The sequence below is a fragment of the Heterocephalus glaber genome, unplaced genomic scaffold (genome assembly GCF_053883595.1).
Source record: "Heterocephalus glaber isolate CG9 unplaced genomic scaffold, H.glaber_assembly_v1.0 deba00001610, whole genome shotgun sequence".
NCBI classification, from domain to species: Eukaryota; Metazoa; Chordata; class Mammalia; order Rodentia; family Bathyergidae; genus Heterocephalus; species Heterocephalus glaber.
Genome location: NW_028258381.1, coordinates 29,968,046 through 29,991,600, shown reverse-complemented (window position 1 = coordinate 29,991,600; position 23,555 = coordinate 29,968,046). Strand labels below are relative to the sequence as shown.

Genomic DNA, 23,555 nt, shown 5'->3' with positions numbered 1-23,555 from the left:
AAGTCCTCTTTCATGAGTGTTCCAAGTCAAAATGTACGTGTAGAGTCAGGGGTATTTTTTAATGGCAAAAGTTATTAGCAGAGAGATTTCTGGTGAAGTGCAAACCTCCAAGCATCAGCTCTTACCTTATTATACCTCATTAAAGGAAAGAAAATGTTATCACTTACCCCAGTTCCCTGCTGCTTTCTTGTATCACAGACCAGTCCTTCTCCATCAGAGATGTCACACGAGGCCTTGGCTTTGGGTGGGAGCTTCCCTTACACACTCTTTGCTGAAATGTCACCAGAATTCTGTCTGCCTGGTTTGCCATATTCATTTAAGACCTTGGTTTGTCTTCACCCAGAATTAAAACACTTTCCTTTCTTGCCATTTGACAGCCTTCCCCATTACATGAAGAACTTAAAGATTAGTCTAAACATTAGAGAAGCCACATTCAGACTTGTGTTCCTCTAAAAGAACTCTCCCAAGGGTCTAAAGTACACGTACATGAAGACAACAAACCACTTCAAGCCACAGTGATATTTTTGCTTGTTTCTGTTTGAGGGTGGGGATTGAATCCAGGGCCTTCACAATGAACTACATCCCTAGTTTTTTTGTTTTTTGTTTTTTAAATTTTGAGACAAGGTCTGATGAAGCCACTACATTGCCCAGGCTGGGCTTAAACATTCAATCCTTCTGCCTCAGCACCGCCCCCCGCCCCCCCCGGCCCCCGGTGCTGGGATTACAGACGTGCACATCCATGCCTAACTCATCCCACACTTACTAGCACACTGCTGACTGAACACACACAAATGCTGTGACATGGCACTCCAGATATTTTGACCACTGAAATATTAAAAAGCCCCAATATACCTATATTAACATAATTTAAATATTCTATTTTTTTACACTTACCCAACCCTGAAAAATTTATTTCTTTGCTCAAGTACATGACCTGGAATAATGACTATTTTAGATAAAAGTGCAACAGAAGGAATGTGTTCTATAAATAACAAACCTGCCATTTGTTCCAGAGCTGTCCTGCCAAGAGTGAGCCCTCCTCCCAGGATTGAGGATGCTATTGTGATTCCGTTTAGTGGACACAATGGAACAGGAGTAATTACAGGCAATTTTACCACCTGTGAAATTTGCTGCTACATTTCTAAGAATTTCCTGACAAAGTGAGGGACACTGGTTACCCAAGAGCTGCTTGAGGTCTCAAGGTTCACTGCATGAAGCAGAGACAAAGGAGTTCTCAAGCAGGGATCTTCTACTTCTAAACCCCAAGAACATTTCATCCTTTAAGGATAAACGCAAACAAATCATGCATTTTTAACCAGTAATTGCTGTCCAGGTGTTGGTCATTTTTCATTCCCTGGGACACAATATCCAAGACCTACAAATTTAAAAAGGAAAGGTTTAATTTGCCTCCTGGTTCAGAGGATTCCGTCTAGAGAAACATTTATAGTGTAAGGACCTTGTGGAGGAAAGCTGCTCTTCCCAGGGAAGTTAGGAAGCAGAGAGCAAGCAGAGGATCTAGGGACAAGAATACACCCTTCTGTTTTTATGGCAGAGTAGTACTCCACTGTACATAAATACTATATTTTCTTTATCCTTTCATCTGTTGATGGGCAGATGGGCTGTACCCAAGGTTTAGTCATTATCAATTGTGCTACTATAAACATAGATATACATGTTCCTCTTGTGTGAGAAACCCAAAGTATAAATAAGGAGCAAACTGGAGGATAGATATTAGAAAGTAGGAAGAACTTTGTGTTCAAACGGGAAGGGAAACAAGACATGGAGGGAGTGGGAGGGAAGGAAGGGAAAAGGGATTTAAAGAAAAAAAGAACTGAAGGAAAAATAATGGAAATACAGTTTTTACAAATGGGGAGGGGAAGAAGAGGGAGGGGTGGGGAAAGGGAAAAAAGAATCAAGATGTCATGTGTACGTGTACAAATTTCTCATGATGAATGCGAACATTATATACTGTAAACATGTGCTAGTAAATAATAATGATAATAAAAAGAATACACCCTTCCAGGTCACACTCCCAATGACCACCTCCAACCACGGCCCGCCTCCTAACAGCAAGTCAGGCAAGAAATCATCAATGGGTGAATGAATGCACAGATGAGTACAGCACTCCACGATCCAGTCACCTTCTCAATATGTGACATTTGGGGAACATTTTTTATTTAAACCATAATACCTACTAAAGTCTACAGAGTAGACTGCCCAGTGAATTTACAGGCTGTATTAGCTGCTGCCTTTATCTTAGGACACAAATGATACTTATTCAATACAGTCACGTATGTAATATTGCTTATGTGTTTGGTATAGTGCAGTCCATAGGTCAACTTTGTCCCATAAACATCCATTTTTTTCTACAACCTTCATAAAACTGAGCTGGGTGACAACATTTAATAACCAGAGTATTTCCACTGCTGCACAGTCATAGTTCATAAAAGCAAGGGAAAAACTGTCCAAAGACATAGTGCCAGAAGTGGGGCAGAGAAAACTCAGCAGTGACTCTCGGCCAGGGAGGATCCCAGCTGGAGCGCTGAGTGGGTGGAGATTCTTGGCCACCAGTCCTGAGAGGAGGGAGTGGGAAGGTGCGGTGGATATGAGTCAGCCCCCAGCTGGGCAGCAGGGGACAACCTAGGCTGGGGTGACACAGGAGATTGTCAGGAGGCTGCTTACATAAAGGGGTCAGCACAAATAAATACATATACTGAGAATAGAAGAAACCAAATTCCTCCCTCTCAAAGAAGGAGGTAAACATACACAAACGGGGGAGGCTCAAATAAGACAGGAGCTCCTGAATTGTAACTGGAGGTCATTGTGTTTTCAGATAGCTGTGCTCATTCCTGTTTTCTGGCGGGGGGGGGGCATGTCAAGTTGATGTTAATTCTTCTTTAAATATCATAATTCCCCACTGAAATCCTCTGGGTCCAGAGATTTCGTTTTTCAGATTTGAAATTACTGATTCATTTTCTTTAGTGGTTATGGGATTATTCAGATTGTCAATTTCACCTTGTTTAAGGTTTGATAGTTTGTGGTTTTAAAGAAACTGGTCCGTTGTTGCTGCCAAAGTTTTAAGTATTGTACAAAGTTAATCACAGTATTCTCTTATTGTCCTTTAAGTGGTCACGGGGTCATACCTTGGTTCTTTTCTGACAATGGCGATTTGTATCTTGTTGTCATTTTTGCCCAGGGGTTTATTAATTCTATTGATTTTCTTCAAAGAATCAGCTTGTTTGTTTCATTTATTTTCTCTATTGTTTTCCTGTTTTCAGTTTCACTGATTGTTGCCCTTACCTTTTTTCAATTTGCTTTGATTTGCTTGCTCTGGGTTTATTTTGTACTTTTTTCCCCTAGTTTTCTCGGGCAGGAAAAGGTTATGGATTTGAGATCTTTCCTTGTTTCTAGTGTGTGCACTTAATGCTCTAAATTTCTCCAGCTGCTTGTGGAAAAGTCACTTCCATTTCCCAGGTCTTTTACTGGATTTGCTCCACATACCTGATTCTCCAGATAAATTCTCTTTGTTTTTTTCTCCAGGACTCCTGATCTAGAGTTCTAGTGTTTTCTGGACTTTTCCCTACTAAACCAGATGATAGACAAAGGAACTCATTCAACTCATTCTCATTAAGGTGTGAGCAGGAGTATTTGCATTTTATCAGAGTCTGCAGCTTCCTCTTGAAAACCAACTGTGAGAGGAAGGAACTTGTCACTGTCCCCAGAATCACTGCTGTACAGAAGTTTCAAGAACTGAGCAGAGGAAGCATTGGGTAGAAACTGGATGAGCAGATATAATGGTCTGCTCCTGGATGTGTCGTCCCCAGACCAACATCACTGGCATCACTCGAGAACACTTCATAAATGCAGATTCTCGGTCCTCACCCCAGAGCTGTTGATCCAGAACTCTGGGGTTTGCCCTAGGACTCTGCGCTGTACCAAGGCCTCCCAGAGATTCTCAGGTAGCTCAAGGCTGACCATCGCTGCTCTGGTGGGCATAGAACTCAACACCTGAGGTCCTGACTTAAATCCAGAAGGTCTAATGGTCCAGGAGGGGGCTCTGTAGGCTGAAGTTCTCACGCCACCCTTGAGAACTGGACCATTATTCAAAATAGACCTGATGGGCTCACATATAGCCAAGGCAGTGGCTGTCTCAGAAAAGGTCACTATTAATATTCAGTGAAAGGTGGGGATGCTAATGTATTCATATCATCATTGTCTGTGGCTTTAAAGAATGCCTCAAAACTATCTGCTAGATTTAGCCATGCAAGCAAACTGCAAACATTTTCGGAACAGAAGTACAATTTATCATAAATAAAAAATTCACCCACATATTAAGACTCATTTTCATGCTTTTCAAAAAGTTCTATGCTGAGCTATTTCTTTTTAGTAATTATCTGTATATACTAGGTTTTTTAAAAATGTTATAAAACTCCCCCTCCAAAACTCTTCCCAGAAATGAACGCACACTCTAGAAATGCATTCAAAATTATAACTTCTGCCATTACTTCAGCTTCACGTTGAGCAAATATGTGTTAGACTTCAGTGCAAAGCACTGGGTCCCATGGGGATAAAAGATGAAAGCAGCCATACAGCATTCCTGACCCAGGACGGTCAGCTCAGCTTTCAAACACCCAAGGGAGTAGCCTAGTCCTCCCTTCTCTGGTCCTGAATACCCACAGGTGGAGAGGATCTCAAGTTCCCAAGATTTCTTTTCTTCTTAGTTTGTACGTGGTCAGCATCCCTAGCCTAAAATTTGAAATGCTCTGAAATCTGAAACTTGTTGAATGATGGCATATTAGCCAAAAACTATTGGACTGAGGAGAATTGGGGATTTCAGATGTTCAGATTAGGGATACTCAACCAGTGTAATCTATACAAATGTTCTCAGACCCAAAAATCTCCAGAAGCTGAAATATTTCTGGTCCCAAGCATGTTGGATAAAGGATACTTGGCCTGTATGGCCCTAAGTCAGGCCACTGCTGAAGACTGGGTACCGAGAGAAACAGCAGAATACTGTGGATGTTTCAAAGATGAAATAGAAAGCCGCAGACATGAGAATCAAGACTGTTTTTTCTTGTTTTTTGAAATACAGCTCTTCGATCCAGCCAGCACTGGGTCCTCTTGTCTGTACTCTCTAAGATGTGGTTCAGTACATATTCGGTTACTGGACCCAACCACTCCATGGGGTATTTTATTGTTGTAATTGGCACACTTGCCAAAGGTGTGGCACCTTCTGAGGAATTTTATTAGGAGGATGGGAAGAGAGAAGCCAAGGACCTTCCTTCCACTGTTGATCTTTTCTCTGCTCATTAATGGGTCCATCAGCAGGCAACCAGCTGAACTGAAAGTAGCTGGCATGAACACTGATCACATGTGGTACTCATTAGCAGCTCTGATTCAACAGGAAAAACAGGGAAAATTCTCTGGAGAAGAAGAGTTAAAATCAGATTTTTTTTCTCAGCTGGATTTCTATAATCCTTGCTCTTCTTAGCTCTCATCATGGAAAATTCTGAGTTCTCTGTGGAAGAGTTTACTCTGCCACCCTTTGCTGTATCTCATTTTCCTCCCTCCATGTCCCAATTAAGCAGTCTATGAAATCTGAGTCATAGAAATGATGTGGACAACCAGGAGAGTACAAACAGACCTTTTATCGACACAATCAGTCTCACACAAAACATCTTTTGGGAAAGAGGCTTGGGATCAAAATGAAAATTTGGGTTTTGAATAAATTAAAGCTAAGCCATCAGCCAGAATTTAAACATAGGCCCTTTCTTTCTTTCTAATGCCTCCTTTCTTTCTAATGCCAAGGAGCAGAGAACATACCAGTAACCACAAGGACCTTGAAGACTTCATAAAAGGGAACTTAAAAGCAAGGTCACTAAGTACCACAATGTCTGAATACTTCCTAAAACATTCTAGAATGCTCTCCTTTTGACTAAGCACTATGTAAGTATGGACAGATAACTAACTATAATATAATGCAATAATTCAAATATGGTTCAACTGATACCATCAATAGGCTCATGAGGGATTTGGAAAATATGCATTCATAAGAAAAATATGTCATGATTGCTAATTATGGTATGTCAAGCTGATCTGAGTAATAACCACCTACCAGAGCAGTGAAGTTCTGGTTTTGTCTGTGGATGATTGAAATGTGGGCCACAAATTTGCCGCTCTAGGGAACACTAACTAATGCATGTGAATCTAGATTTCTAGGTTAGATAACGCCTTTAAAGCATGACACTTTTAGATAATGTCTTCTGCTGTTAGGGTAATGTTTCAACATGATGTTAATACTAAGAATAAAACTTGTACAGATAACCACAATCTTGGTAGATCTTTATTCCTAGGTTCACTTTTCTTCATAAGTACCACCTCTCAGCATATTCACTGGATAGGAATTGATCAGCAACAAATATTGAGAGTACAAGGATTTTTCTCTCTGTAATACACTGATAACTTAGCCTTAAGCTGTGCTTCTCAACATTTAATATGATTCTATAAAAGGTTAATTAATCTCTTCACCTTTTTCCCATCTACCCTTATCCTCCTTTTCCTCTAATACAGAGACAAGAAAACCCTCCCTCTTTGCTATAATGACTGTAAATTTACTCTTTCTGATTAAAGAAATCAAAATGAGGCTGTAGAAATTCAAGATGTCTTAATGCAAAAACTTTCCAAAAAGAATCAAAAAGGCTCATGAGACTCCTTGAAAAGTAACATTTCTTATACTTCCAGCTGCTTTGCTTCATTCTTATAAACTAAAATTGTCTGTTCAAATTTCTCCAAATTTTGAAGTTTTACCCAGACCTTGAAATCTGCTAATATTCTTGAGAGAACTAAGGTGTAGGCTTTCAAGAGTGATTCTATGCCATCTGCCCCATAATATTTTTGCAAAATGTCACAAGGTGACAGGATTAGATGGCAGACAAGCACAATAAGGTCATCCCACGCTGCTCTCCTACTGGCACAGATCACTGAGGTTAACTGAGATAACCAACGATTTAACTGCCCTTTTCCCTAGTACTTTAGACAAAAAAACAATCCCTACCACATTCAGTCATGAGAGTCCAAAAACTAGTAATAAAATTCATTGGAATCAGAAATGTGAAGTGCTTATTCGATACGAAGGCCTTGCTGACCTGGACGCTTCCCCAGTCAGCCGTCTGGGATGCTAACAACGCAAAATGCCATAGAAGTTGTAAAGAAAAAAGAAATGCAAGGGCAAAGAACTAATTGGCTCCATAGGGATACACTAGACAGGAAGATGGTTTCAAAGGGTAGAGTGTAAATCCTCAAGCAAGGAAAACTGTAAACATGAGTCACTTATTCAATGTAAACCCAATCTCTTCCAGCAGACATCTGAGATTGAACTGCAAAATAAACACAGCACTGACTAACAGGTTTGCCTTGGGTTAGGTCCTGCCGGCCAAGTGCATGAGAGGTATGAGAACTCATCAGAGGTGGCCAGATGTTGACAGCGAGCCTCTGCTGTCCTGAGGCAGACTGAGGGACAATGTGGAGCCCAGATCTAGCATATCTCTAAGATTCTCTTTTCCACCTTCAGTACTCCAAAACTTTATAAGATTCAGTAACTGGAGATGATCAATTTCTCTCCATTACTGTTGTTTTCTGAGTTACCCCCTCTTTTATCATTTATGAATGGCACACAAGCACATCATTCGTGGTAAGTTGAGCATCTACAAGGTAAAAATAATGAGTGTTTAAATTTTAAAAAGTTATCACAGTAAATGACACATGGCATTAATCCCCCTCATTTGGAACACACTTATCCCATTGTTCTTGCCACTTTCTGAAGCAGGTCTTAAGTCCTGTTTCTTGAATATCTTAAGTTATACTGTCTTGACTGCCTTGATGTCCTGAATTGATTGAAAATGTTTACCTTTCATAGTCATCTTGACTTTGTGGAAGAACCAGAAGTCTCACAGTGCCAGATCCAGTGAACAAGGTGGATGAGGACACTGTCATGTTTTTATGAACCTGTCTTTTCCCCTTGGACGGAACCAGCAGCAGCATTCACCATATTTCTGACCGCCCTCTTAAAGACTCTCACAAAAGAGGACTTCCAGAGCTGCGTAAGTACCATGGGATAAGTGCGTTCAAAGTAAGGGGAAGTATTTTGAGGGGGATTCAGGAAACCTGTCACTATAATAAGTTTTTTTAAAATTTAGACATTCACTGTATATTTCTATCACATTCACTGTATATGTCTGTCAATGCTTACTTAGTCTTAGGATGAAGCTGGAGACATTCAGGAATGCGTTTTGGTGGAGACAGGTCTACATGTCTGTACCCTTGCTGGAGTGATAACCCCTCTTGATAAGGAGAAGAAATAGCAAGAGAACAACAGAAGCCCTGATGCATGTAAGGAAGAAGACCTCCAAGATCAGGATTCTGAGTTAGGAGCAAAGGAGTTGAGATGGACCCTGGGATGACTGACTGGTATTGGTAGTTGTCCCAAGGCCACAGTTTCCTCTGTGTACAGTGGCAGCTCCAGTGACAACAGGAAAGTAAGTCCATGGCCTTCCACTGGCCCCATGTCCAAACCCCAAATTCTAGAATCTGTTGGCTCTACTCAGATTTGAGGCTTCTAACTTCCAGAGGCTTAACTCCTTTCTTTCTCTTCCCAACCCCGCCCAAATATCCTGTAAAGAGTGATGTTCTAAGCCTAGCAATGTTGTGCACACCTGTAATTCCAGCACTCCGAGAGGCTGAGGCAGGAGGATCCTAAGTTTGAGCCCAGCCTAGGCAGCTTGGTGGCCCTATCTCAAAATAAAAAATGTTTAAAAGCCTGGGGATGTAGCTCAGTATAAAAGCCCTGGGTTCAATGCTAAGTACTTAGGAAAAGAAAAAAAAAGTGATAATCTATTCAATTATCCAAGCCTTAGCAATCAAAACAGGTCATTTATCAAATAATTTGTTTCATTATCCTTATATCTATTAAACACTTTAACTGTCCAAAATAGGAACAAACATTATAAACTGTGTTTATTCAATCTTTATTTTTCATTATCACCTTCTCTTATAAGTCTTTTTAGACATTTCTTCTAACCATGTTCCCCATGAAATTTTAATACTATACATATACAATATATCTGTGTATCTAATCTATGTTTATCTGTGCTTTATGAATGAAGAGAGTAAGATTTTTTTCCACCCATCAAGAACCAAGTTTCACCCCCTTGGGGGAAATGTAACACCAGTTAAGAATGGATGACCTTGGGCTGGGGATTTAGCTCAGTGGTTCCACCACCTGCCTCGCAAGCACAAGGTCCCAAGTTCGATCCCCAGTACCAAAAAAAAGGATGACCTTGAAGCCTGCAACAGTTGCAATCATGGTGCCCTAAGTGTTTACTGCCTCTCTAATACATAATGGAATATAAATGATCAAAAAAGTGCCATCTTAGATCGGTTATCTGTACTGAAGAGGTGCAGAGCAGTGAAGTCTCTTATCTTCTGAGATTCTCAGCCCCAGTTCCCTCCCTGCAGTCCCTACTGCCTCTTCTCTGGTCTTTCTTAGAGTGTGCAAAATTAGAAAGTGTCAGCCTCAAATTAATGCCGAGCTTTCTTCAATCTCAACACTCAATTGGTTATAAACTGTGTTAGTTCATTTTCTGTTACCAATGACAGAACACCATGGACCAGGTGAGTTACAAAGAAAAGAGATTTATTTTGGCTCATGGTTCAGGGGCATGAAGTAAGGGGGCCACATCTGGTGATGGCTTTCTTCCTGGCAGAGACCCAGGAAAGGTATCACATGACCAGAGACGGGAGCATGTGTGTGTCTGTTCTGGTTTCTGTTCTTCTTACAAGCCACAGGATTCAATCATGGCCACGGGACCCCACCCTGAAAATCTTATCCAATCCTAATGACCTCGAAAAAGGCTCCCGCTCTAAACATTATAGTCAGAGTAACTATCCACATAATAGAGATTAAATTTCACCACATAAATCTTTCAGAACACCCAAATCATATTCAACCCATGGAATACAGTACAATACAAACACAATTAAACTGTTTCCCACTCCAGAAATGGGATAAATGGACTCTCACCTCTTGCCTCTTGAAGTTCTGGACATATTCTTCAAACTGCTCATCTTTTGTCTCATCGGCTTTCCCCAGCTTCTGGAGGACCTGGTTTGTGAATAAAACATAATGGTTTGATTTAAGGATGCTTTCATTAAACTGTGTCTATGCACAGCAAGGCTGTTATTGTGCTGTGAGGGGTCTCAGGAGAATTCACCATGAGCACTGTTGGTTTTTCTGTTCTGGAAGCATCTTGATGGCTTTAGAGTCAAACAGACCTGGATTGTAATTACAGATCCACCACCCACAGGCTGTGTGATCTGAGCAGAGGACATAGCATTTATTTATTTATGTATCTGTTTCCTCCCGGAGGCTGGCATGACTTCAAGACAGAAGCCATACCGTATTTGTTCTTTTGTCCAAAGCATCTGGCACAATGCTTGATGCATAATAGATACTGGACTGTTTGCTAAACAGGGAACCAAAGCTGTTTCACTAAAGTACTAATCTACTTCCTAGGAAGAGTACTAAGTTCTCCCCAAGTATCTCCTGATATTCCCCTCAATTCAATACAGTCAAGAGGCTGGGGATACACAAGACTTCATGCTAACCACTGCTTATTCAGAAATACAGAGATGAATATATGAAGTCCTAAGCACTTACCCTACAGAATTCATATCTAGTGGAACACACCAGGCAGGTCCATAGATAAAAAACCAAAGACAGTGTGCTATATGCAATTTGAGGAGGTTACCAAGTGTATTGAGCAAACTTAGATAATTTCTTTTTTCTTACCACACTCAGAGATTTGAGCTGAAATCTTCAGAAAACGATTCATGGGGGTGAATTACATTGTGCTGTTAGAAATTCCGAAGGACAGAAATCTGGCAGAGTTCATCCCACCCAGGGAAGCGGCCCAAGCAAAGATCACAGGAAAACCTGCCACATCTCACTGGCCTAGACATAAGTAGTTTGTCTGTCCTAGAGCACAGGACAGAGTCCAGGAGAAAATGTTCTTTAAGACCCAGCAGAAAGTCACTTAGGGACAGAGAGCCAGGACCTGGGAGTGAAGCTAAAAACCAATAGTAAAAGAAGCCATAGAAATTACACAAACACATGGAGATTAAATAATACATTGTTGAATAATTAGTGGATCACAGAGGAGATCAGGAAGGAAACTAAAAAGTTCTAAGAATCAAATGATAATGGAAGCACATGTTAAAACCTATGGTACACAATAAAAGCACATCTAAGAGGGAAGTTTATAGGGGTGAATGCACACACTAAAAGAACAGAACAATTCCAAATAAATAAACTAAAAATTTCCTAGCAAAACAAGGACAATCCACATCTGAAACTAACAGAAGGAAAGAAAATGTAAAGAGCAGGGTGGAAATTGATGAAATTGAGCCTAAAAAAAGATACAAAGAATCATTGTGGTATGTTATATAAGCACCTGTTTATAGTAGCACAGTTTATAACAGCTAAATCTTGGAAACAGCCCAAATGCTCAACTGGTGACTGGATAAAGATGTTATTTTTTAATAAAATGGAGTACTACTCAGCCATAAAGAGTGAGAAACTAGAGACATTTATAGCTAAATGGCTACACATTTAGGCCATACTCTTAAGTGAAACAATAGGACACACATGTAAATACGGAATAGTTTCTCTGTTGTGAGAAACTAAAAGCGTAAACGAGGAGCAAAATGTATAGTGGATAATGTGAAATAGGAAGAAAAAGGCCAAAGGGGAAGGGGAAGGGGAAGTGGTAGGGGCATCAGAGAAGAAAGAAGGGAAAGGAAAAAATGTGAGAAAAGGAAAAAACGGCAACAAAGTCTTTGTAAATAGGGAGGGGTGGAGGGGGTGAAGGAAGGGCAGGGGAAGGGGGAAAAAATAAGAACCAGAGTATATCATGTAAAGGTACAGGATCCCAATGATGAATGTCATCATATTGTATACCTAAAATGTACCAATAAACTTAAAAAAAATTTTAAAGATACAAAGAATCAATAAATCAAAGAATTGGTCCCTTGAAAGGATGGGAAGGGAACCTGAGAATGGGGGAGATGGGAGAAGGAACAGGGAGAGGAAGTAAAAAGAATCAAGTTGAAGGATGTGTATGGGCAAATTCCCCATGATGAATGTGCTTAACACATATCACAAACATATACAGTAAAAATTTGAGAAGAAAATGAAGTAAAGTTTAAGAAATAAAGTTGCCTTTTAAAGCAAGGAATGACAAAATTCGCATAAAACTGAGAAAGAATATCAGATGTCAGATCTTCTTCAGGATAGTGCTTAGTTTATCCTTTCCACTGGCTTCCCCTTGACTGGATTATTTTACAACTACATAGACACAAAGGTTGACTTGAAGGTTTTGATCCAGAAGAAATGCAAACAGTTCCTGTCCAATGGGGAGGATGACTCCAAATATGAGTTTATGACATTAATAGTCCCTTCTTCTAAAATTCCTTCATTAGATAGGCTATAAATACTTATCCCCTTAAATACATTTTAAATGAGTTTTATCATCTGACTGAATGTCTCATTAACTGAGTTGAATAAAATCTTTAACATATATTTATTTTATCTTTATATGGAATTTTGTCTTTAATTTTCAAAAAATAAACTTCAATGTATTACACAGATGCACGATGTTATATCTATTTCTTGTTTAGTGGGGGGGGGGAGTTTTTAAAAGCTTTAGTGATACAGGTTACAATTAAATAAATAGAGTCATGTTTGCTAGGTGATAAAAATGTCAGACTCTCCCTGGGAGCTGCCCCTTTAGGGATCTTAGCCACTGTCTTCCTTTTGCTTGGGGAACCATTCCCAACGTTTGTAGCCAGAGGTTTTGTACTCTTACTGTTATGTTTTGTGTCTAGATGTCCCCCCAAAGCCTCATGAAGTATTAATTGGGGCTTTTCCAGAGGTGGCTGAATCTAGAGTATGTGATTGATTCATGATGCCATGCTAGGCCAAGGGCATAGGATTAAGGGCGTGAGCGCTACCTGCCCTAAGTAGTCTGCATAAGATAAAAGGAGCAGAAAGATGTTGTTCAGGATCCCTCCCTTGCTCCCTTGTTGCTTGCTTCCGGGGGTCCACTCAACCATGAACTGCTGCCACCCTGTCTTGGAGCCAGCTAATTATGGACTGAAACCTCTACAAACCATGAGCTTTGTCTCAGCAATGAGAGAAAAGTAAATAAGACACTTACTTTGTTACTATTCTTGTAACAGAAATAAAGCAAAACAAAATTACCGAGATCAGGCTTCAAGAGAAGTGAAACTCAATAACACAGAATTCTTGGCCTTCCATCCACCCCAATATTTTCATTCTAAGTATAATGCCTTTAAGAAGGGAGGATTTGACTTTATTGCTCTTTTCTTTTTGTGCCTTCTAAAAGATAATTTATTTTAAGTCTAGGTTTAACAAATGACCCCCCCACACACACACACACCCCAAACACCTGAAGGTAACTGAGGAAAGGCACCCAGCAACCTATCCTTTGCCACATGACCTTTTCCCCTTAGCTCTCAAAGTCCACTATTTCAGACATTTTTAGATACGCCTGAATATGTAAGTCATTGAAAAGCAGCATCTCCACATGCAACTGAGCAAATCAAGGCCAAGGAAGGCTATAAGCTGTACCGGGCAACTAGCACAGTCTAATCTTCAGTTCTACAACTTTATACAGCAGTGAATGGCGGGCACTCCTATCTCAGGGAGTGGGGAGGAAAAGAGGTACAAATATTCACTGAGTGCCCACTATGAGCCTGACCCTGCAGAAGGTCATTCACATGTCACCTCCTCAGTTTTCGCACTGCTCCTCTCTGGCACCTAGTTTATCCAGGTGACAGCAAAGGAAACAGTACTCACAGCTGATAACTGGCCTGATGCTTCTGTCACCACCCTCTATGGACTTTACCTTCTCATGGGAAGCAAATGGGATTTACACATCAGAACTATTATTTCCATTTTCTCACTCAAATCCGGGAAGGCCGTGGTGTCCCTAAGAAGGGTACATATTATAGCTGCATAACTACAATAGTGGGGATCATTCATAGATCCCCTGCCTAAAGCCCTTCATTTAAATTTCAAATCACGGTTCCTTGTTTTTCACAGTTCTAAAAATGGTATCATATAAATAGCAAAAACAACCACAAAAATTGCTCCGATGTGTAAAAGAGAGATAGAGGGATGGTAATTGGATGACATCAGTGCCCACACTTTCTCTTCTAAGGAAAATAATAAAGTATCCAGAGCACTGAGTTGTAGCACACCCACAACATGGTGCCAGCTACCTTTGGTGGTAGCTGTGACAGAGAGATGGGAAAGGCATAGGGTAGAGGGACGGACTCAGCCTTTATTAGGTCTTTTTCATGCCAGTGGCCACAGTAGGGACTTTGTGTACTTTATTTCAGCTGCTCTGCACAGCAGTCTGCTCATCCCCAATTTAGAGATGGAGGACTTGAGACTCAGAGAGGTGGTACAACCTGCTCAAACTCATTCCCTTCACTGTTAGTAGAACTCAACACAAACTCACTCTTCTACTCATTCCTCACTGTGCCTTCCCCACAAGACAGTGCCACCAAGAGCTTATCTACCCAATAACATGGACACCTACAACATGATCCTGAATCTAAATGCCAAACTTCTATGGATAGCAAATCTTTAACATGTTCACAGGTGTGGTATGCTACCATAACAATTGTTGAATTATTTGCTTTTACTTCCACATATCCAGTCTACCAAGCACCATGATGATTATTACTAAAAACTTCCTTTGTGTTAGCTTTCTGTTTCTCCCTCACCACACACACACACACATTTTTAATATACACCCCTAAGAACAATAAGATCTTTCTTGCTGTACCATCATCCTCTCTCTTCTCATTTCTCCAGTGTTGCTAAGCTTTCTTTCCTAACATGCCTCTTTGGACATGTTATTTCCTTTACTTAAGTCCTACTGTGACTGTTAATCCTGGTATGTCAACTTGGTAAATCACACTTTTGAATGTGTCTGGATAGGTCAGGGAGGTGTGACCTTGGGGTGTATATCTGGTCTCTGGCCCCTCCCTCTCTGGTGCTGCTCCCCTGCTCTGCTTCCCAACTACCATGAACTAAGCAGCTTTGCTCGACCACATCCTGCCTCCATGATGTTCCTGCCTCGGAGCCAGCCCATCAAGGACTGAACCCTCTGAAACCATGAGCCAAAAAACCTCTTCCTTTAAGTTCTGGGTGTCAAGTATTATGACCCAGTAATAGGAAAGCTAATACACCTATTGTGGTTTCTTGAATGACCATGAATCTAAACCTGGTTTCTCATAAAGGGGCCCCAAATTCCAATGTCCTCATGACAGTCTACTTAGATACCAAAGGAGGCAACACATGACAGTAAGAACAGTGATTGGAAGACTGGCAACAAACTCAGGTCCTTGTCCTCCAAAAATCACTATGAATAGGAGAACAAATATTTGGCATACATGCTGTCACATCACAATATTGGTTGTTGGAAAATTCTAGTTTATTACTGTTTTCAACTATGCTCAATCTAGACTTGTATCAGAACAGTTTTGCATTAAAAGTTTCTAAGTTGGCCTGTGAGCTGAAACCTGTATGCCATTCATAACTTAAGATATAGTTACACTTTGATGGGGTCTAGAATTTCTTTAAGCACCATTTCATTCCCACATCAACTCTTCTTACTATCCCCATCCTATAAAAATCTCTCCCACTGTTTAACCATGAAGCTTTGTAAATCCTTCATGAAGCCCTCCCAGTCCAAGTGAAGTCATCCACATTACCTTCTCCCCATTTAATCAGTAGCAAAACTCCTATAGTTACTAGTTTTTCAGTTATTCCCATAACAATGAACTTTCTAACTGGAATTTACTGTGTTCCAGGCTCTTTTCCAAGGATTTAAATGTTTTGGGGTTTTTTTTGGGTTTTTTGGTACCAGGGATCGAACTCGGGTCCTTGTTCTCGCACAGCAGACAGTGAAACCACTGAGCTAAATCCCCTGCCCCGGATTTAAATGTATTAACTTATTTACTTCTCACTGCAATGTTATGGGGTAGATATTATCATACCCACTTTACAGAGGACAAGGGGACACAGTTAAAGGAGACTCCTAAGGTCAAGGAACTGGTTACTGGCAGAGTCAAGATTCTGACCCAAGAAGTATATACCATCCAACCAATGATTTATGCCCTTTCTCTGACTGTGTCAATAACATCATACTTCACTTTCGTGGAACACTTGACCTAACTTCCAAAGAACAATGTTAACAACACAGGCTTGAAAGAGTAGAATCTCCAAAATTTCTACATAAATGGACTCAGAAGTGACAATGTGTATTAGAGGAGAAAGATTCAGGGAATCTCTTAAAGCTGTGTTTGCAAAGAAGGCACACTTTTAAAATCAGATGAAATGTTTGTCGGGATGAGTAAAGGGTGTTGGGGATGACGGAATGGTTTTAAAATCCCACCTTCTGCTACCCCTGTGAGACCCAAGTTTGAGTCTATGCCACTACACAAGCTCTGTTAGTCTCCCCAAGTCTTTCTTCACCTGTGAAAAACGATAAGTGCATTAACTTCTTCATAGAATTGCTTCAAATCATTAAGAACTTATACAAAGAATGTAGACAAGTTTCTGGTATACACTAAATGTTTGTTAAATGTTAACCACTATCAACATCACCATCTTTCTTTTATTTGCTTGCTCTATGCACCTTTGTAGCCACCTGGCTTCTACAAGTTGAGAGCTATGTACACTCTGTTAAGGAACATGGACATCACTAGTGTGCGGCACTAAGCACAGACACTAAGCATAGGTGACAGAGACCCACTACTTCTGGCAGACACAGCACCATACAAAACTTAGGCCAATCTGTTGCAGTTACAAGGCTTGCATTGCCAACTACTGCAATGACCTGGATAGCTGTTGATCTAAATTTTTTTCCAATGAAAAGAAATACACTTGGAAGGAGCCCATTCTGGGGCAAGGAAGTGGTACTTGGTTCAGCAGTGCTTTCCAGAAGAGAAGGGAAGAGGGAAAAGCAGTGATCAGAAGGGAGCTGTCCACCTTGCAGGCTCACTCAAGGATGGAAACAAAGGTCAGGGTCCTGAGGGAGCTCGCTCCAACACTGCTCAGATAATCAGAACTGTTCTTGGTAAAATCAGAAGCATTTCAGAAAGAAAACAGCACCTATGTGACAGCAGAAACAACCACCACCTTAAATAGTCCCTCAGAGGAAAGTGATTTACCAGTCAGCAGTAACAAATTGTCCTTGCTGTGTTTAAAAGAGAAGGGCAGAAAGAAATAGAGAAATCTGTTTTCCTGAGTAGCAAAACAAGCAATCAAAATGTCTTGTTTACTAGACATTTTCTTAGCTCATATATTTCTCTCTTGAGTCAATTTATAATGTTCTAAATAAACCTGAGTATCAAGATATTTACCTAAGAATCAAAGTCCATGGATGATAGATTCCTTTGAAGAATACATTTTTGTTGGAGGAAAAAGGTAAATATTCTAAGTATATAAGTAAAAAAGATTGTTTTAACTCTATTCTAAAAATAATTGTTCAGGGGCTGGGGATTTAGCTCAGTGGTTTTGCCACTGCTGCGAAAGTACAAGGACCCGAGTTCGATCCCTGGTACCAAAAAATAAATAAATTAATTAAATAAACAAATAAAGAAAAATAAAATAATTGTTCACAAAATGTGCTATTATTCCTTTCTTTCCCCATCAAAATTAAACAAAGATATTTTTAAAAATTGTAGAGACTCACACAAATATTACCAATTATTCCATGTCACTCGATTTCAATTAACAAATCAATATAACATAAATAATATGAAGGCTATGTTATTTCTCATTGAAAATTTATTTTACAAAAATTACACAGATCGGCTGGGGATTTAGCTCAGTGGTTCCACTGCCTGCCTTGCAAGCACAAGGACCCAAGTTCAATCCCCAGTACCCCCCCAAAAAAGAAAAAAAAATTACATGGATCTGCTAACCTAGATATAAACAGGGTATATAATCACTGTATGAAATAATAATCTCCCACCACTTATAGGAGAGTCTCTTTGGAAGATGGAATAGAATACATGGCATTTTTAGAAGAAATGGGCACTGTAGCCAGGGATGAACTGATAAGCACAAGAAACATATATATTTTTAAAAGACTACAAAATATGTATAAAAGTCAACTATGGTTATTTCTGTGTGGTAAGCTTAAAAGTGATAATTTGCTCCTTTCTAATATTCTGTATTAGTACTAATAGCATCTACTTCTCAACCTTGTGTAGAACTACCATGGATACACATGGAAATACTGAGCTAATGCCCAGAATATAGTGAATGCTCAATAGGATATCTTCCATTATATCATCATCATCATCATCATCATCATCATCATTTAAACCTATTGAATGGTTCTTCCCAATGGTATAGCTTACACTGATAGAATTCTGGGGTAGATACTGAAAATTTACAAAAGACCCTCTAACAAGATGCAATTCAACAGGGAAAAAATTTAGGTCAAAGATATAATTGTACAAGGTCCAAATTTTCATACTTGACTTTCAACTAAAATGCAACTGGATAGAAATAATGAATGCATGGTTACTTTAACAGATAGTCAGTATAAGTCAGCAAAGTGACACTGCTGCCACAGCCCCTAATGTAATGGTGGGCTGTACTAACAAAGCTTAATAGCTACCAGGAAAACAGCCTGAAAGTGCCCTGAGGTGAACAAGTTGGTAAACACATGGGACAGTGGCCATCTGGAGGCACGTAAAGAAGGCCCCAAGAAAGCAAAGAGAACTGCCACCAAGTGATAAGGGGGATGGTTTGATATAATTTGGCATATTACTAGGGAGAGAAATAAGACCCAGGGAAAAGAGTACAAATAGCTTCAAACATGTGAAGGACCAGGCAGGCATGGTGGTGCACAGTTAGCAATTTAACAAGGCCTTGTCTCAAAAAATTTTAAAAGGGATAGGGATGTTTCTCAGTGGGAAGGCCCTGGGTTCAATCCCCAGTACTGCAAAAAGAAAAGGAAAAAAATTTTAAAAGCAAAGGAAGGAAAGAAGGAAGGAAGGAAGAGTAAGGAAGGAAGGAGGGAGGGAGGGAGGGAGAGAAGGAAGAAAGGAAGGGAAGAAAGGGGGCAAAGGAAGGAGGGAAGGTAGGAAGGAGGGAAAAGGAGGAAGGTAACAGGAAAGGAAAGGAAAATATTAATGCAGCCCGGACAGTAAGGCACCATTGATATCACAGGAGCATCACTATATAGTCACACATCTGATATTCAGATTCTGACAACATGACACATCTTCCACCTCCAGGCAAAAAGAATAAAGTTCTGTGTCTCCTGCATTTTAGTTTAGGATTTAGATCTTATACGTCAAAGATAATTTCATTTACACTGACACTTCACTACTTTGGAACAATAGTATTTTTGTTGTTGCTTTCATGGCTGCTGTTTTACAAGAGCCAAATAACATACTAAGTTGAATCTGCTCGACAAATTGTGCTTCCTTTCAGTGAGATTTGGAAACTTCTCCCCAGGACTATTTGCGCAACCTCTCTCCCTCCCTCCAAGCTCAGAAGTTCTAGCCCTAAAAAACATCATGACACAGGCAAATAAAAAAATTAAATGGGAATAAAAAGCAGGAATATAGTAACTTGGAACATTTCCTTTTAAGCCCTCTTTCAGGGTCTTCTAAAGTCGCTCCCCCAGCAAATTCTGCCCCAAGGATACAAATCTCACATTCTTTCCTAGAGCGATTGCTCCCACATAAAATGCCCCCAAAGTCCCTAAAAACAAGATAACTGATTTGAGCAGTTTCCTCATAATGTTAAGCTGAAATTCTGATCAAGTTCTAATTCCTTTTGGTCCAATGCAAATTAAATTTGAGACCATAGGCTAAGTGAAATAAAAAAGACAGATTAAATATTGCAAGGCTTCTATTATATAAGAAGCTCAAAATATAAGTAATGTAAAGAACAAAATAAAAGATAGACAATAAGAAATAGGGAGGTAGACTCTGTTGATGAGAAGGGATCTAAGGATGGGAGGAGATGGAAGGGGAGGGAGGGAAAGGGAAAGTAAAGAGGATAAAGATGTGATGTGTCTACGTATCAGTTCCCCAAGATGAATGCAATTATTATGCACTATAAACATATACTAATAAAAAAGAAATTTAAAAATAAAATTTTAAAAAACTTGACCATTGCTGGACCTGGGATTTGGCTCAGTGGTTCCAGTGCCTGCCTCACAAGTGCAAGGTCCCGAGTTCAATCCCCAGTACCAAATAATAAATAAATAAAGTTAGGTTACTGACATAAATTAAAAAAAAAAATTTGACCATTGCATTAGTAAGAGAATAAATGCATTCTCTTCATTTTTTAAATTAGAAATGGAAAACTATCAATGGCTTTCAAAAAACTAGTTGGCACTGTAAGTCAAAAAGAAAATTCACAATCTTCTATTTCAGAGAGCAGTAACTTCTGTTAACTGAAAAGATCGGTCAGACTATGGTGAGGTGATACCCCAAGCAAGAGAATGAGTCCCATGATCAGAAGAGAGGTGTTAAACGCATGGGCAGAAGATGCAACTACAAAGACGTTCAAGACAAAGGCCGTTTGGTGGTGTCAGAAACACATACTTCTGCATGGCCTAGTAGTGTGACAAGAACAATGGTTTAAAGAACTTGGCAGGATTGTCTGCTGGGCTGCCTTAGAGAGATTCGTGCAGGGATGAGGACACAGATGAGACAAACTTCCAGCTCTCAGTGACTCATGATTTCTTCAGCCAGACTTAAAAGTCAAGAAGAGAATTGCACAGCTTAATTAGTCTCCTCTGAACAAGGAGATGGCCCTCTCTTGACACTTTCTGTCTTTACAAACCAAAAAAAGGGGGAAAAAAGAGGAGCACATGGAATGGTGAATATATTATCCACTGAATCCAGGAGGCCACGTGGAGTGCCAGGGGCTCCTTGGACAGGATGCAGAAAGAGGGGTCTTCTACCCTTGCACATTGCCAGGTGGCTCATTCTTTCCTCTGTCCATCTGCTCATCCAGCCAGCATGTATCTGGTGCCCATTCCCACACGCAGAGCTGGACAAAGGCCATCAGATGAGGTAAGTGCAGCACTGCTCCTTGTTCTACCGCATCCTATCGAGGTCTGCTGCACTGATTAGCAAGCTTTAAGACACTAGTCTTTTGACTACTCTCTGGGTGGTTTCAAGACTTGAAGAAGCACCTTTAATTTGCTCTAGAAGAATCCAAGCCTTTTGGTATGGTTCACCTGTCATGGGAGGTCCTCACTGCCCACCTCCAGCTTGTCTTCAGGGATTATGGCACTCGTTCCTCACTCTGGCAGATCTCAACAGTGCATTAGCTGTCACGACATCAAAGCCTCTCAGGCTGGCATGAGGCTTTCTGCTACTTCTGGAAATACTTTTGGGAGGGAAACCAAAAATAGATGAGAGAGGGATGTTCACAGCCTTCTATACCATTTCGGTAGGACTTACACTTGAAAAGTCTGAGAATAACATACACGAGAGAGAGCTTACACATCTCTGACATGAGGTTTATCCTAAGTAGGAGAAAGGCAACTAACTGGGAATTAGGTCCCTTATGCTGCCGATGCTGTTTTCCAATCATGAGTCTTCCCATACAGTATCACATTTCAGAATTTTAATATTTACCCCAATCCTTTAAAGTTGAGTATATCTAGTCCTCTGACTTAAAAAAATGTATTATAGGAAAAAGATAATTTGATATCGATCTAGCAGAGATGAATGGCTCTTGTGCCCTGGTATCTGAGGCCCTCCTCTCTCTGGATTGGGTCACCTTGTCCCAGAACTACATTTCCTGACACCTGATACCTTTAGTATCCAAGCCAGAGTACAATGCGTACACCAGAATTCAGAGAAGTTCTGCTCTACACTCTACAGCGCACTCCCTAAGGCTCTGGAGACAGACCAGGTCTTCCCTCTCCAGTGGACCTCTGCAAGGGCAAAGCACTGTCTCATGTCAAGATCGCAGAGATTAATGCAATGATCCTCCACCTTCCTGAGTTCACTTAAATTAATCCTCAGACTGCTTAGCTCGGGAGCAGGTTCTGCCATCTACCACTGGCCAGAGGTTTGAGAGAAAACTCATGTCTGCCAACCTGGTAGCAATCTATCCTGCAGAAAAGATGCTGCTACACACGTGGCCATGGAAGCCAGGGAGGCTCTGCACCCAGAACCTGTGCTCCTGGTTGCTTCTTACACATCCCTCAGGCTCTCTCTGTGATGTCAGCTACCCACAGTACCAAGAGAAGGTAAATCAACAATTTGCAAGCACAGCCCTGCAGTACAGATTTTAATGAAGTTGTTGACTCAGGTAGAACATAAGTCTATAAAGCTCTATGCAAATATCAGTGCAGTGCCAGAAGTTGCCTGAGGGAAGAGGAGGCTGTTCTTCCTGATAAGAAAGACAGATAAAAAGGGGAGCGCTCAAGAAAAAAGACAACATATCCTGATTTTTTTCTTTGTGTGAACATATGCCACTTTGAACTCCATTGTTCCCTTATTAGCTGTCATCTATGGAAATTTAAAATACAACAAGCACTGGTCTAAATGCCTCATATATTAAAATGTATTTAATTCCTCCCAACAATCTTGTGAGTTATTGGTTGCCATGATTATCTGCCTTTTACTGATGACAACACTGAAAGTTAAAGAGATTACGGAGCAGACCACAGTCACACGGCTGGTGTATAACTGAGCCAGTTCAAAACAGACAGCTGCTAACCACTAGGCTGAAGTACTCTGAAGACAGCAGCAGAGAAGGAGACACAGTTTGGTGGCCACACTTTTCCCCTGAGGATTAAGTACTTTTTCTCCCCTTTATGAGGTATGATCCTAAAATTCAATGAATGTTTGAAAAATTATATTACAGTAAAAGACACCCTGCCATGAATTCACTCTCAAAATCCTCCCTGTCACTTCAAACATACATATCCCACTGTTTCTGCCACTTTCTGAAGGAGCTCTGGAAGTCCTCTTTCTTCAATGTCTTTAGTTGTGCTGCTACAGTTGTCTTAATGTCCTGAATCCATTCAAAACATTTACTTTCCATGGTCATTTTGACTTTGGGAAAGAGCTAGAAGTCACACAGTGCCAGATCCAGTAAATACGATGCATGAGGACACACTAAAATGTCTGTATGAACCTACCTTTCCTTTAGATGGCATTTAACAGGAACATTCACCATATTTTTTTTATCGCATCTTATAAAGACACTCATTAAAGAGAACTTCCAGAACTGCTTCAGAAAGTGGCAAGAATGATGGGATAAGTGTATTGGAAGGAAGGGGAGTATTTTGAAGGGAATTCATGCCAATGTGCCTTTTACTGTAGTAACTTTTTTATTTAAGCACACACTATATTTTTTGATCAGCCTTTGAAAATTCCACCCCCAGTGACTGTGTCACATTGTCAGA

The 23,555-nt window shown here is 40.3% G+C and overlaps 1 protein-coding gene across 7 annotated transcripts in view; it reads right to left on the bottom strand.

Moving 5' to 3' along the window:
- Amph (amphiphysin) overlaps window positions 1-23,555 on the bottom strand; it is a 216,124-nt gene that overhangs the window by 104,443 nt on the left and 88,126 nt on the right. For all 7 annotated transcript variants that reach the window (XM_004840264.4, XM_004840266.4, XM_004840265.4 and 4 more), the window contains one exon: window positions 10,079-10,159. In XM_004840264.4, the coding sequence (XP_004840321.1) occupies window positions 10,079-10,159 (81 nt within the window). The remainder of the gene's footprint in view (window positions 1-10,078; window positions 10,160-23,555) is intronic.